At 50.6% G+C, this 12,369-nt stretch overlaps 1 protein-coding gene across 1 annotated transcript in view; it reads left to right on the top strand.

Annotated features, from left to right (window-relative positions):
- Positions 1-774: 774 nt before the first annotated feature.
- Positions 775-12,369, top strand: part of LOC123752906 (uncharacterized) — a 61,543-nt gene continuing 49,948 nt past the window's right edge. The window contains exons 1-2 of the mRNA XM_069334729.1: positions 775-1,016; positions 7,549-7,580. Of these exons, the coding sequence (XP_069190830.1) occupies positions 775-1,016; positions 7,549-7,580 (274 nt within the window). The remainder of the gene's footprint in view (positions 1,017-7,548; positions 7,581-12,369) is intronic.

Here is a 12,369-nt window from a genome sequence, read left to right as displayed (position 1 = left end):
AGGGGTGTGCATAACACCTTAACCACTGCACTGTGCCAAACGACAAATGCCATTCGCCATTTACTGCGCCAACTGACAAAAGTATTTTTTATTTCTTCGTATACGGTCGAAGCACGCTCGCGGTAGGTTGGGTACAAAATGGACTCTTAGGACCTACTGTGAGAGGCAGCCATCTTGGAAAAAAATTCCCAGAATGTCGTAGGGCTGCTGGCTGGGTTAGTACTAAGTGAGCAACAATGGGTGGCACACGCGCCTCTGGCTCCCAAACACCTGTCCAACGCGGTGTTGACTTAGGTACAAGATGGATTCCTGAGGTGTTTGCCAGATTGAAAAAAATTCCCAGCATTCCCCACAGTCATGGCCAGGCTCATATTCAAGGTAGCAACCATGTCGTATTATCTTGAGGTTATTTTGAGATGATTTTTTTTTTTTTAGTGTTCCTGCGGCCCAGTCCTCGACCAGGCCTCCACCTCCAGGAAGCAGCCCGTGACAGCTGACCTACCTGTTTTACTGCTAGGTAACAGGGGCATAGGGTGAAAGAAACTCTGCCCATTGTTTCTCGCCGGCGTCTGGGATCGAACCCAGGATGACAGGATCACAAGTCCAGTGTGCTGTCCACTCGGCCGACCGGCTCCCCATAGTAGTCCCCATGGGGAGTAGAAGAACTCCCAGAACCCCATCAAGCAGGCCAGACCTCAGACCAGGCCTCAGGCCAGGCCTCAGGCCAGACCTCAGACCAGGCTTCAGGCCAGACCTCAGACCAGACCTCTGGCCATGCCCCAGGCCAGGCCTCGGGGCAGACCAGACCAGGCCAAACCTCAGACGAGGCTTCAGGGCCAGACCTCAGACCAGGCCTCAGGCCAGACCTCAGGCCAGGCCTCAGGCCAGGCCTCAGGCCAGTTCTCAGGCCAGATCTCAGGCCAGATCTCAGCCCAGGCCAAAGATCAGGCCTCAAGTCCAGACCTCAAGCCAGACCTCAGACCAGACCTCAGATTAGGCCTCAGATTAGGCCTCAGGTCAGACCTCCTTGAGGTTACCTTGAGGTGCTTCCGGGGCTTAGCGTCCCCGCGGCCCGGTCGTCGACCAGGCCTCCTGGTTGCTGGACTGATCAACCAGGCATTTAGACGCGGCTGCTCGCAGCCTGACATATGAGTCACAGCCTGGTTGATCAGGTATCCTTTGGAGGTGCTTATCCAGTTCTCTCTTGAACACTGTGAGGGGGTCTGCCAGTTATGCCCCTTATGTGTAGTGGAAGCGTGTTGAACAGTCTCGGGCCTCTGATGTTGATAGAGTTCTCTCTCAGAGTACCTGTTGCACCTCTGCTTTTCAACAGGGTATTCTGCACATCCTGCCATGTCTTCTGGTCTCATGTGATGTTATTTCTGTGTGCAGGTTTGGGACCAGCCCCTCAATTATTTTCCACGTGTAGATTATTATGTATCTCTCCCGCCTGCGCTCATGGGAGTACAGGTTTAGGCTCTTTAGTCGTTCCTAGTAATTTAGATGTTTTACTGAGTGGATTCTAGCAGTAAAGGATCTCTGCATGCTCTCCAGGTCAGCAATTTCTTCAGCTTTGAAAGGGGCTGTCATTGTGCAGCAGTACTCCACTCTAGAGAGCACAAGTGTTTTGAAAAGTATCATCATCGGTATAGCATCTCTAGTGTGAAAAGTTCTTGTTATCCAACCTGTCATTTCTGGGGGGAGCCCCGTCGGCTCCCCGGAGCTTTACCAGGCTGATATGCTAATGTCAGACTTTGGCATCAGTCATGTGTATGGAGTTCTAAGGCCTACCGGGGACCACAGTCAGAACCTGGCCCCCTCAGAGAGGCAAGGGGAGCAATGGCCTATAGAAACCCCCATGTGGTTGGAAGCATTCTATGTCTGCCATCGACCGGAACAGGCACCCAGAAAGGTAAGCGCCTCAAAACAAACCCCTATTCTGGTTAAAATTGCTACCAAAAGTCCGAACTAGTGGATAGAACTTCCCAACAGAAAAACAAGCAAACTAGTGTGACGTCACACGTCGCCGCTCCGCTGTCTGCGCAGCTCCCCCCTCCCCGGGAGTGGGAAGGGGGAGCCCCAGACCTCCCACGCCGACTATCCACCCATCAGTTCTTCGGCTGATGCTATAGGCACCGGTTATGTGCTCCGGCTCCAGTGGTTGTTTCAGCACTGTACCTAGAGTGTGGTGTCCGTTTTCTAGGTGGTGCGTGAGCCGGGAGTGATTCTCCAGTACTCGGGCTGCATGCGCCCAGGGTTCCCTTCCCTCGGTGCCCTGTAAGTCCTGCCCTTGGGGCTTGGGCCACCTTCCACAAGTTCCTTAGGTCCTGCCTTTGCTAGGCCGTTTACTGCTTGGTTTTTGGCCGCTCTTTGTGTGCTCGGGTGTTCTGTCTTCCTTGTTCGCCTTAGAGTAAGGGGCAGTTTTGCACTGGTGGGGCGCAGGGTACTGTGCTAGCTTGTCTTTACCAATCATAGGCGGCCGGCTCTGTTCCGCTTGGGTACGCTGTCCTCTTGCAGGGGTTTTCTTTTTCTTTTTGTTTATCTACCTGGTGGGGGGGGGTCTGCCTTCGTTCTTGCCCCTTGTGTCCCTTGTGTTCTTAGTATTTTCTGGTGGTACCCCCTGCTAGGTCCCCGTGAGTGTACACGTCCCGGGGGTTCATCTCTTAGAAAGTTGTTTCGTAGCTTTGGGTGCCGGTTAGCAGTACCCTGCCTGGGATTACCTGGGCGCGAGTCCTCTTATAGTAAACGCTCGGGACCCTGGAAAACCCCTGGGGGCGCGTGGGTCCGATGGATGTGACCCCAGAGTCCCCCCTCACTTCCAGCGAGTTTGAGGGTTGCTCTCCCCCTTTGTCTCTGGATGACTCTCTGTTTTGCCTCTGTCTGCTGCCTGTGGGGTCGGTGACACCTTCGACCCAGAGTCCTGCGAGTTTGGTTGCTCGTTGTGGCTTGGTTACCCAGTTGTGCTGACTAAGCGGGTGCAGGCAGCAGAGACGTTGCACTTTGAGCCTTGGTGGTGGCAACGCTCTCGTGGTTTCCTCCCCGGGAGCCCCGGGGCTGCCCCATTTTAGTTCGTGTTGGGACTTGGGGGGGGTGTTGGTTGCTTCAGTTCCTTCCAAGCCCCCCTTGTCTTTTCCCTGGATCCCCCATCCTGCCTGCATCCGGTTCCTTACCATCTGTAGGTTCGGGGCGGGGTTTGATGGTGTTGAGACTCGGGCATTCTCGGGGAATTCCCCTTCCGGGGTATTGGACGGGGGCATTTGAGCCTGTTCCTCCAGCCGTGTTGTATGAGTCTGCCAGTGGGCTCCCTTCCTTAGTGTTTTCTGGTACGGCCGGGGCTTTGGGGGGACGGTTCGGCCCCGGGGCCTTGTCGTGTAGGATCCCGGGGCTGGGGAGGGGCTGACTTGGGGGGCCTTGGCCCCGTAGGACCCTGTGGGGTTTTTTTATCCCCCTCTAGGCGGGGCTTGTGGTTACGCGGAGTGGGGTTTTTCCTCCCCACTTCGCCGTACGTGCTGTTGGGCGTTGGCCCCTCCCCGGGCTCGGTTCCTTAGGCCTTTGAGTCGGTTGGTTCCGTCCTGTGGGTGGATGTTTCCTCCCACCCTTTTTTGGGACTGGTGTTTTCGTCATGTTTCCCCGTTCTTGGGGTTCTACATGACTTCTGGTCTCGGGTGCGCCTGCACCTTTGTGTGCCTTCGGGACTAGTGTTGGCTTCTGTGTTCTCGAGGGTTCGGGACGGTTTTCGCTACTTCCCACGTTATTGGAACGTCTGTCGACTCCTCCTCCTTGTCGCCTGTCTTTGGGCTACTTTAGCCCAGTTGGGCTGCTTGTGGCCAGTGGCCCAGTTTGCGCTACTTTTGGCCTGGTTGGGCTACTTGTGGGCCGGTTGGACTACTTGTAGCCCTGTTGGGCTACTTGTAGCCTTGTTGGGCTGCTTGTGGCCCGGTTGGGTACCTTTTTGGGCTCTGTCTTCGCTTCTTTGGCCGGTTTTATTGTTCCTGCTTCCTCTTTTGGCTACTTTTCTAGGGCAGTAGTCCTGGTTGGCACCTTCCCGCAGAGAGGGTTGTGCGGTTTGGCCAGCATGTCATGCGCATGCGCCGTAGAGTTTGTTTTGGTCTGGGCGGTGTGTTTCAGTGCTGGTGTTTTGCACCTTTTTTGCTAAAGTGCTTCGCCTCTCGCTCTTCTCCCTTGCTGTGGTATGTGCCCCTTCGCTCCGGGGGTGTCCTGGTTTCTAGTTGTGGGGAGGACGCCGAGGTTTTCCCTGTCATGGGTGTGGGCCGCCTCCTTCGCCTCTACCCTGCTCTCCTGCGGGTCCGGCTGGGTCTGGCTCTGGCGTCTTCACCTGGCGGGGCTCCCAGGTTCTTCTGGGCACGGTTGAGTCGTGTCACGTTCGTGCCACCGTTCGCCAGGTGAGTTTCTGCAGTCTGGTGTCTTTTGGCCGGGCGCTGGATGCGGTGTTGTTTATATACCTGTCTTTATTTAGGTATATTTTTGTACGACTGAGACCGTTCGCACACCAGTGACTGTCCCTTTTTCAACCCTTCCTGTCCCACTCATGTGCATGTCCAACCCATGCTAGAGTCATTCAGAGGACCCACCTTTTTTCGTGTTATGAGGTGTGGGGGTTGTGGTGTTGGTTCTGTACTCACCTGGTAAGGCTCCTGGCTGTGCTTGCAGGGTTTGAGCTCTGGCTCTTGGGTCCCGCCTATCTGGTAGAACTTGCGGGATAGTACCAGTGGAGTGCAGTGGTGCTATAGGCACAATTGTGGAACACTGTATAACCATCAGAGGTCTGCGGTTGTTACACGACCTACTTGCGAGCATACGCCTTATTGCTGGTATGTCCGTGGACTTCCGGGGCACACTAGCCTGTTTTCAAATAGAAGTTCCGGCCCATCCTGGTTGTTGGGGGTATGTGGGCGTGCGGGTCGCTCCAAGCAGCTACCTGGTGGGCCACCCTCTGGCTGGTCTGGCCTGGCCTCGGGCCGGGCTTGGGGTGTAAATGAGCTCCCAGTTCCCCATCCAGCAGGTATCGAGTGGGGTTTCTCCATCGTCGGTCGCCTGGTGTGCGGGTTTCTGAGCCTGCTGGGTTCTGTCGTGTCTCCGTTGGCCCTGTCTGGGGTCTGCCTGCTCCGTTCTCTGCCTTTGCAGAAGCGAGCTGTTATTTTCAGGTTGCGTGTTGCGGTGGTTCCTGTTGCTACTATTGCACGTGTGCATTGGTACCGTGTTTCGTGGTGGTGTGTCCTTGTTCCTGTGTCCGGTTGTGGTGTGGCACTTTGCTGTTGTTTTGTGCCTAGGGTTTGCGCATGGGGGTTTGCTTGTGGTTTTTCGTGGTCTTTGGGTCCCTGGTTTGGCCCTCTCATGTGCGTGGGGTTTTTTTGTCCCTGCCTGTTTGTCCACCCCTGGTTGTTTTCCTGGGGTTTTGGTGCTTCTGCTCTTTCATCCTGCCTCTCCCCAGTCGTTTTCCTGGCATCTCCTTTGGTCGGTTTTGCCTGCACTTGCTGCTATGTTAGGGGGCGTGGTCGGTTTCCACCGCTTCATTTCCTTGTGCGTTCCCTTGTTTCCTCCTCTGCCGCAGGGGTGTTCTGCGTGTGTTCCTTGGCTTCTTGGGCGTTTTTCAGCCTGTGTCCTGTGGTGTGCTTTTTTGTCTCGGTCTGTTGCAGTTGCTCGTACCCTTTGGTTCGGGTACTGTTTCTGGCGGCAACCCTTCCGCCTTCTTTGGTTTCCTAGCTTGCCCTGTCGGTTGGTTTTTCGGGGTCTTGCGATGTCTCGCGTCGGACCCATCGTTTCTGAACTCCTGGCGGGCTTGCTTGCTTTGGGGAGTTTTCTGTTCGGCAGACGTTCCATCTCCTTGTGCCGCCTGGGTTTCGGTGGTCGCGCCCGAGATCTTCCCGTGACTCCGCCTTTTCCTGGGCTCGGAGGGGCCTTGTCGGGGCTGCTTACATTCTGCCTCACGGTCTAGCCTCCGGTTGGTGGTCGGGTGGCTTCGTGGTAGGTGTCCCACCTGCGTACTTCTCTTGGGGCAGTATGGGGTATTTTGGTGGTCCTTCCTTTTCCTGTCCCTTCTTAGGTGGTTACTCTTGTTAGCGTCGGCTTGGTTTTCTGGTGGGGGGTTGGGGCCATCATCTTGCCACATACTGTCGCCTCTTTTCATGCAGCGCTAGCGGAGCCGCTTCGGCTTGCTTTCGGTCTTGGTGTTGCTTCTGCACCGTTAGTAAGCTGTCTCGTGCGTCGTTTCACCTCCGGCCTGTTCGTGCGCCGCTTGCACCACCCTGGTCTCTGGTCAGCGTGCTCTGTCTTCTCCTCAGTTGGTAGTGCCCCTTCGGTTCCGGTTTGTTTTTTCGTCAGCTCTTTTTCCTTATGGCATTTGCCTTTGGGGGTCGGGTCGCTGAGTTTTCTTGCTCCTTCGGTTTTAGCGTTTTGGTTGTTCGGTGGCAGCAGTCTCCATCTTTTCTGGTGCGGGGTGGGGCTGCTGCGTTCTGGAGGGGTCCAGGGTTTGTTGGTGCTTCGTTAGCCGGGCCGGGGGTGTGTCGTGTTTTGTGTTCAGTGGCGGCCCTCCGCTGTTGTTTGAGTGCCACGGTGTCTGTGTCCGGAGCGCGTTTTGTGTTGATCCGGTTCTGTTCTTCCCGGTTCGCGGGTGACGGTGTCCCGGGTTGTCAGCCGTGTTCTTGCAGCTAAGCTGCCTGTGTTCTTCCCTCATGCCCGTGGCGTTTATGGCTTCAACGCTCTCGCTGCTGTCTGGGCGACGTGTCCTTGAGGTCTTTCGGGCATGGATCTTTGGTGCTCATACGAGGTCCTTGCCGCTCGTTGTTCTCGTGTTGTTCCCGGGACTTTTCGGGACTGTGGCGCCTTGGGTTGGCATTTGCTGCCGGTTGTCTCGCTTCCGTGGGGGGTGCGTGGTATCCGCCTCCCGGTTCCGTCCCTTTGACCTTCCTCTGTGGGTAGTTAGCTCCAGGGAGCCGACAGGGCTCCCCCCAGAAAACCAGCGTTGAATGTAATGAAACGCCATTTTCTGGGTGAGACCCGGAGGCTCCCCGGCAACCCTCCCTCCCTCAGGTCGGCGTTTTTTTCGTGTGTTTTGACATCCAACCTCAGAACTGATGGGTGGATAGCCGGCGTGGGAGGTCTGGGGCTCCCCCTTCCCCCTTCCGGGGAGGGGGGAGCTGCGCAGACAGCGGCGCGGTGATGTGTGACGTCATACTAGTTTGCTTGTTTTCTGTTGAGGAGTTCTATCCACTAGTTCGGCTTTAGGTAGCAATTTTCACCAGAATAGGAGTTTGTTTTGGAATGCTTACCTTTCTGGATGCTTGACCCGGTCGATGGCAGATATAGAATGCTTCCAACCACACGGGGGTTTCTATAGGCCATTGCTCCCCTTGCCTCTCTGAGGGGGCTAGGTTCTGGCCGTGGTCCCCGGTAGGCCTTAGAACTCCATACACATGACTGATGCCAAAGTCTGACATTAGCATATGAGCCTGGTAAAGCTCCGGGGAGCCTCCAGGTCTCATCCAGAAATGGCGTTTCATTACATTCAACGCTGGTTTTTTCTTGCAGTTGTGACGGCTACTTTATTGTGTTCTTTAAAGGTAAGGTCTTCTGACATGAGTAACACCCAGATCCTTACATTGCCTTTTCGTTCTATGTTATGATTTGCCTGAGTTTTGTGCGTGGTTTCCGTTTTTATATTTTCATTTTTTCCGTAGCGCATGAGCTGGAACTTATCTTACCTCAGACAAGGCCTCAGGATAGACCTCAGACCAGGCCTCAGGATAGACCTCAGACCAGGCCTCAGGCCAGACCTCAGACCAGGCCTCAGACCCAGACCTTGACCCGTCTCAAATAATGTTGACTGCGTAGAGGCTAGCTATTATGAATTCTCATTTTGACTCTGGAATATGATAGAACTGTGTGTTACAAAACAACTGAAATGGTAACATTTTCTCAGCTAATTTGATGAAAAGCAGACAGTGAGTGAACTATCTAGGTGGAGCATGAAGGCGCCAGCCAAGTGTTGCCATTTACATGATAACTCTGGCCAGAGCTCTCCACTGACACAAACCTGCCTCCCCTGATACACTATTACTCCGTCTTCCTGACAACTTCCACACTGACACAACCAGCCTCCCCTGACAACCACTATTACTCCTCCTTCCCTGACAACTTCCCCCACTGACAACCTCCCTTCCATGAGAATAACTTACACCACCTGCCCCCTAACAATAAAACCCTAACTACTCATACCACTTGCCCCCTGACAACAACTCTTTACCAATGACTCCTGACAATTTTATCATCTTTCAACCATTTCTCCCTGGAAACAATGGGTAAGCATAATAAAACACTGTATAACTGTTTACACTTTGAATCATAGTTGATGAAGACCTCCTCCGACGCTCGGTCCTCGGTAACCACTTGGACTAATATTCCTCACTTAATCAAACATTTTATATGTTCTACTGAACATTTAGTAACGAATTCAATTTGTTTGGATCTTCCGGGAATTTGCTAGAGCGGGGTTCTTTAGAGTGAGGATGCACTGTATGTCACCTATAATTTTATTATTATTTTTGCAGTGATCAGGGAACATAATTGAACACCTTTATAAAACGAAAAACAATTTGGATTTTTTTTTGTGGTGCCTGGTGGTGTTGCAGGCCAATAGCCCTTAGCTGTTTAAGGGTTAATGAAACGTAGTTGAAAGAGGATACAACATACTCTTTAACATACCAAACTACTTGGCAATTCATAACTGTTGGCCAATCCAGAGAGGTGGTACTACAGTACTACCACCAAAAATTTACTTCCTTAAAAGTAATTCAAACTAGAGACACCTGTGGCGAGTATATCTTTGCCCATTTCAGAGTCAAGGGTACTGAGGCTGACTTGACTATGGGAGCAGTTACAGAATGCCTAACACTGATGTTGCTGAATTCAACTCTAATCTTAGAAATGTAATACTAGCCAACAAACTTAAGGGGCCCCGGTGACGGTAGAGATTTCTCCGTATATGAAATACTGTATAGTGAAATTTTTTAAACAAATCTCCCGTTATTTGGCATCAGCGTCGTGAAAATTTCATCCGAATATGTCAAGAAATAGTTTTTGACGAATTTTTAAAAAGTAAATGCGTTCTTGATGGCGGCAACTGATACTGATAATAATGATAACACCTCCTATTTACTGGCAATCAGGAATAAAGATGCAAACACCTGTCCGATGCACAAAGAAGACAAGTAAAGTACAACCTCAATTCAATGTACCCGAATTTGCCGTATTTCTAGGTAAGTCGCACACTTCTCAGGCTGGATTTATTCACCCTGTTCGGTTTACTCTGGTTCACCGAAGCGGCAGGATGTGTGGATTTGCTTAAGATGTTGGGTCAGAGTTCACTGATTGGTGGAAAACTTTGCCATTATTTCTCAGATTACAATTAATAATTCCTTCATATGACAAGTTGATCACACACGTGGACAAGTGGTCCACAAGCTTACGATGTTGGGACAGAGTTTACAGACTGGTGAAAAACTTTCCCATTCTATCACAGGTTATAGTTAATAATTCCTTCATATTACAAGTTGGATCACACAAGTGGACCACACAACAAGGGAACCATATGAACCAAACACCAGCCAGAATGGTCCACACAACAAGTGAAGCATATTAACCAAACACCAGCCAGAGTGGTCCACACAAGTGAACGTCTGTGTTTCCATGATTTTCATTCACTGATTTGTGGCGCACGTATCTTTGTAGATTACAGTACATACTTTAAAGGCTGAAGCGTGAATAGCTAGCTAATATGTTGAAATCTTCATATATACATTTTCTGTGATGAAACAATATGAGTGAGGGTGGACAGATAAGGGAATACTGTACTGTAAACCTCACTTTACAGTGAAGTTTCACTCGCTTTCATCTGTGTCGTCATAGTTCAGTGCCCATGACTTTGAAAGTTTCAGATTAATAAATCATTTCTAAAACTGGTGCTCTAATAGCTCTTTATTATCCTAATTAAACTAAACTAAATAAACAAAAAAATGTACTGTATCTGATATCTGCTATTACAGTGATATCTGTGCTGTAATAGATATCTGCTATTTGAGAAATTATTCATGTTATTGGCATAACCAACTCTAGCGCGAGTGGACGGGTCTAATCCGTGTGCACACCACCATGCGTATTTTGTTCGATTTCGTCGCCACATTTCAGTGACTCATGGCTTCGAAATAATAAAATAAAAAAATCAGTTCTGAAATAAGTATTTTTTTTAGCGCTTATTATTGTAATAATCACTAAACTAAATATGTAACCCAAAAGCATATAATTTGATGTAAATACAATATTTGAGAGAAATTTATGTTACTGGATCTGGCTTGAACACCAGCCTACTGTAGGGTGTATAGACCTAGTCTGCGTTCATTCAGTAGGCACCCCAGTGCCATTAGCTTGGTCTGCGAGGGAAGTGTTTGTCCCCCGGTGGAAGAATAATTGTGGAATTTACCATTTTTTTACTACAGCTGTATTGGTTATACAACAAGATGTCTCAGTGGCTTGCTAATAGTGCCTTATTAGTGCTGAAAATGAATCAATATTTTGCAAGAACTAGAGGCAGAAAATCAACCAGCACAGCCATACCCAGCATGAGCACAGCCATACCTATTACGAGCACAGCTGTACCCAGCATGAGCACAGCCATACCTAGTACAAGCACAGCTGTACCCATCACGAGCATAGCTGTACCCAGCACAGCACAGCCAATACCTAGTACAAGCACAGCTGTACCCATCACGAGCATAGCTGTACCCATGCACAATCACAGCCATACCTAGTACAAGCACAGCTGTACCCAGTACAAGCACGCTGTACCCAGCACGAGCACAGCTGTACCCAGCATGAGCACAGCCGTACCCAGCACGAGCACAGCTGTATCCAGCACGAGCACAGCTGTACCCAGCACGAGCAAAGCTATACCCAGCACGATTACAACAGTAGCTAGCACCTGTACACCAGCAGCCAGCACCAGCTCAGAAGCAGCTGAAGCAAACACAGCAGCAGCGAGCACCAGCAAACCTGATGCAAACATCTAAGAACATCCTGTGTGGAGTGTACAGTTAGAACAAGGTTATAATTTAAGTACATAGTGTTAATGTGTTATGATTAAGGTTGCAGTAATTTTAGGGTACATAAGTTTCATAACCTGTTTTATAGTACTCAACATACAGCACAGTAGATATTTACTGTACAGTATTTCACAACATCATGAGAATTCAAGATGGACATAATTCCAACAATAAGGTAAATAAAAACTGTAACACAGTATTTTCTAGGGGGAGCCCCATCAGCTCCCTGGAGCTATCCAGGCTGAATGTATATGTATAACTTATCTGGCATCAGTCAATGTGCATAGAGGTCTTGACTACTGGGGATCATGAGCCAGAACCTGGGCCCCTCAGAGAGGCACGAGGAGCCATGGCCTATTAAAAACCCCCATGTGGCTGGGAGCATTCTATGTCTGCCATCGACCAGGTCTGACCACCAGGAAAGGTAGATGTCTCAAATGCATGCACGTTGCTGAGCCACAGCAACCCTCCCCTGTCACCCTGTCCTTCCCACTATTCCCCCCCCCCCCCCTTCCCCTGTCCCCCTCGTCCTCCCAACCATTCCCCACTCCCCCGTCCCCTCATCCTCCCCACCATTCCTCCCTCCCTCCCCCATCCTCTCGTCCTCCCCACCATCCTCCACCTCTCCGTCCCCTCGTCTTCCCCACTTTCCCTGTCCCCTCGTCCTCCCCACCATACCCAACTCCCCCCCCCCCCTTGTCCTCCCCCACCATTCTCCATGCCCCCATCCCCTCATTCTCCTCACCATGCCACACAACCCCCGTACCCCTCGACCTCCCCACCATTATCCTCACCCTCGTCCTGCCCACCATTCCCCACTCTTGTCCCCTTGTCCTCCCACATTCCCCACTCCCTCGTCCGATGCGTTCCCAAATGATCTGATGTTCCCATCACTGAAAATAAGTATAACAGTTTTAAAAAACAAAATGAAAACAATGAAAAAAATAAAAAAATAACTATACCCACAAAATGAACAGTATGGTAAACAACACAGCTCAATTCCAATGCAATATCACACAAAATAATTAAATCAAAATGAAAATAAATAAAAAATTATGAAAATTAAATTTATCAATGCAATCGGAAACATTGAAATGGAATCGTAACATATTTGGTATAGCGTGTGTTGCTATTACGTGCAACAGATGGCACTGTTTTTAAAAAATGTATGTTTTTATCTGTCACAGATGAGGCATGTATATAGTAGGTATATAAAAACGCGCGCCTATTCAAATGCAACGTCGTGTCAAATTTA

This window comes from Procambarus clarkii, chromosome 32 (assembly GCF_040958095.1).
Source record: "Procambarus clarkii isolate CNS0578487 chromosome 32, FALCON_Pclarkii_2.0, whole genome shotgun sequence".
Classification (NCBI taxonomy): Eukaryota; Metazoa; Arthropoda; class Malacostraca; order Decapoda; family Cambaridae; genus Procambarus; species Procambarus clarkii.
Note: the sequence above shows the minus strand (reverse complement) of the source record. Positions and strands in the feature narration are given on the sequence as shown.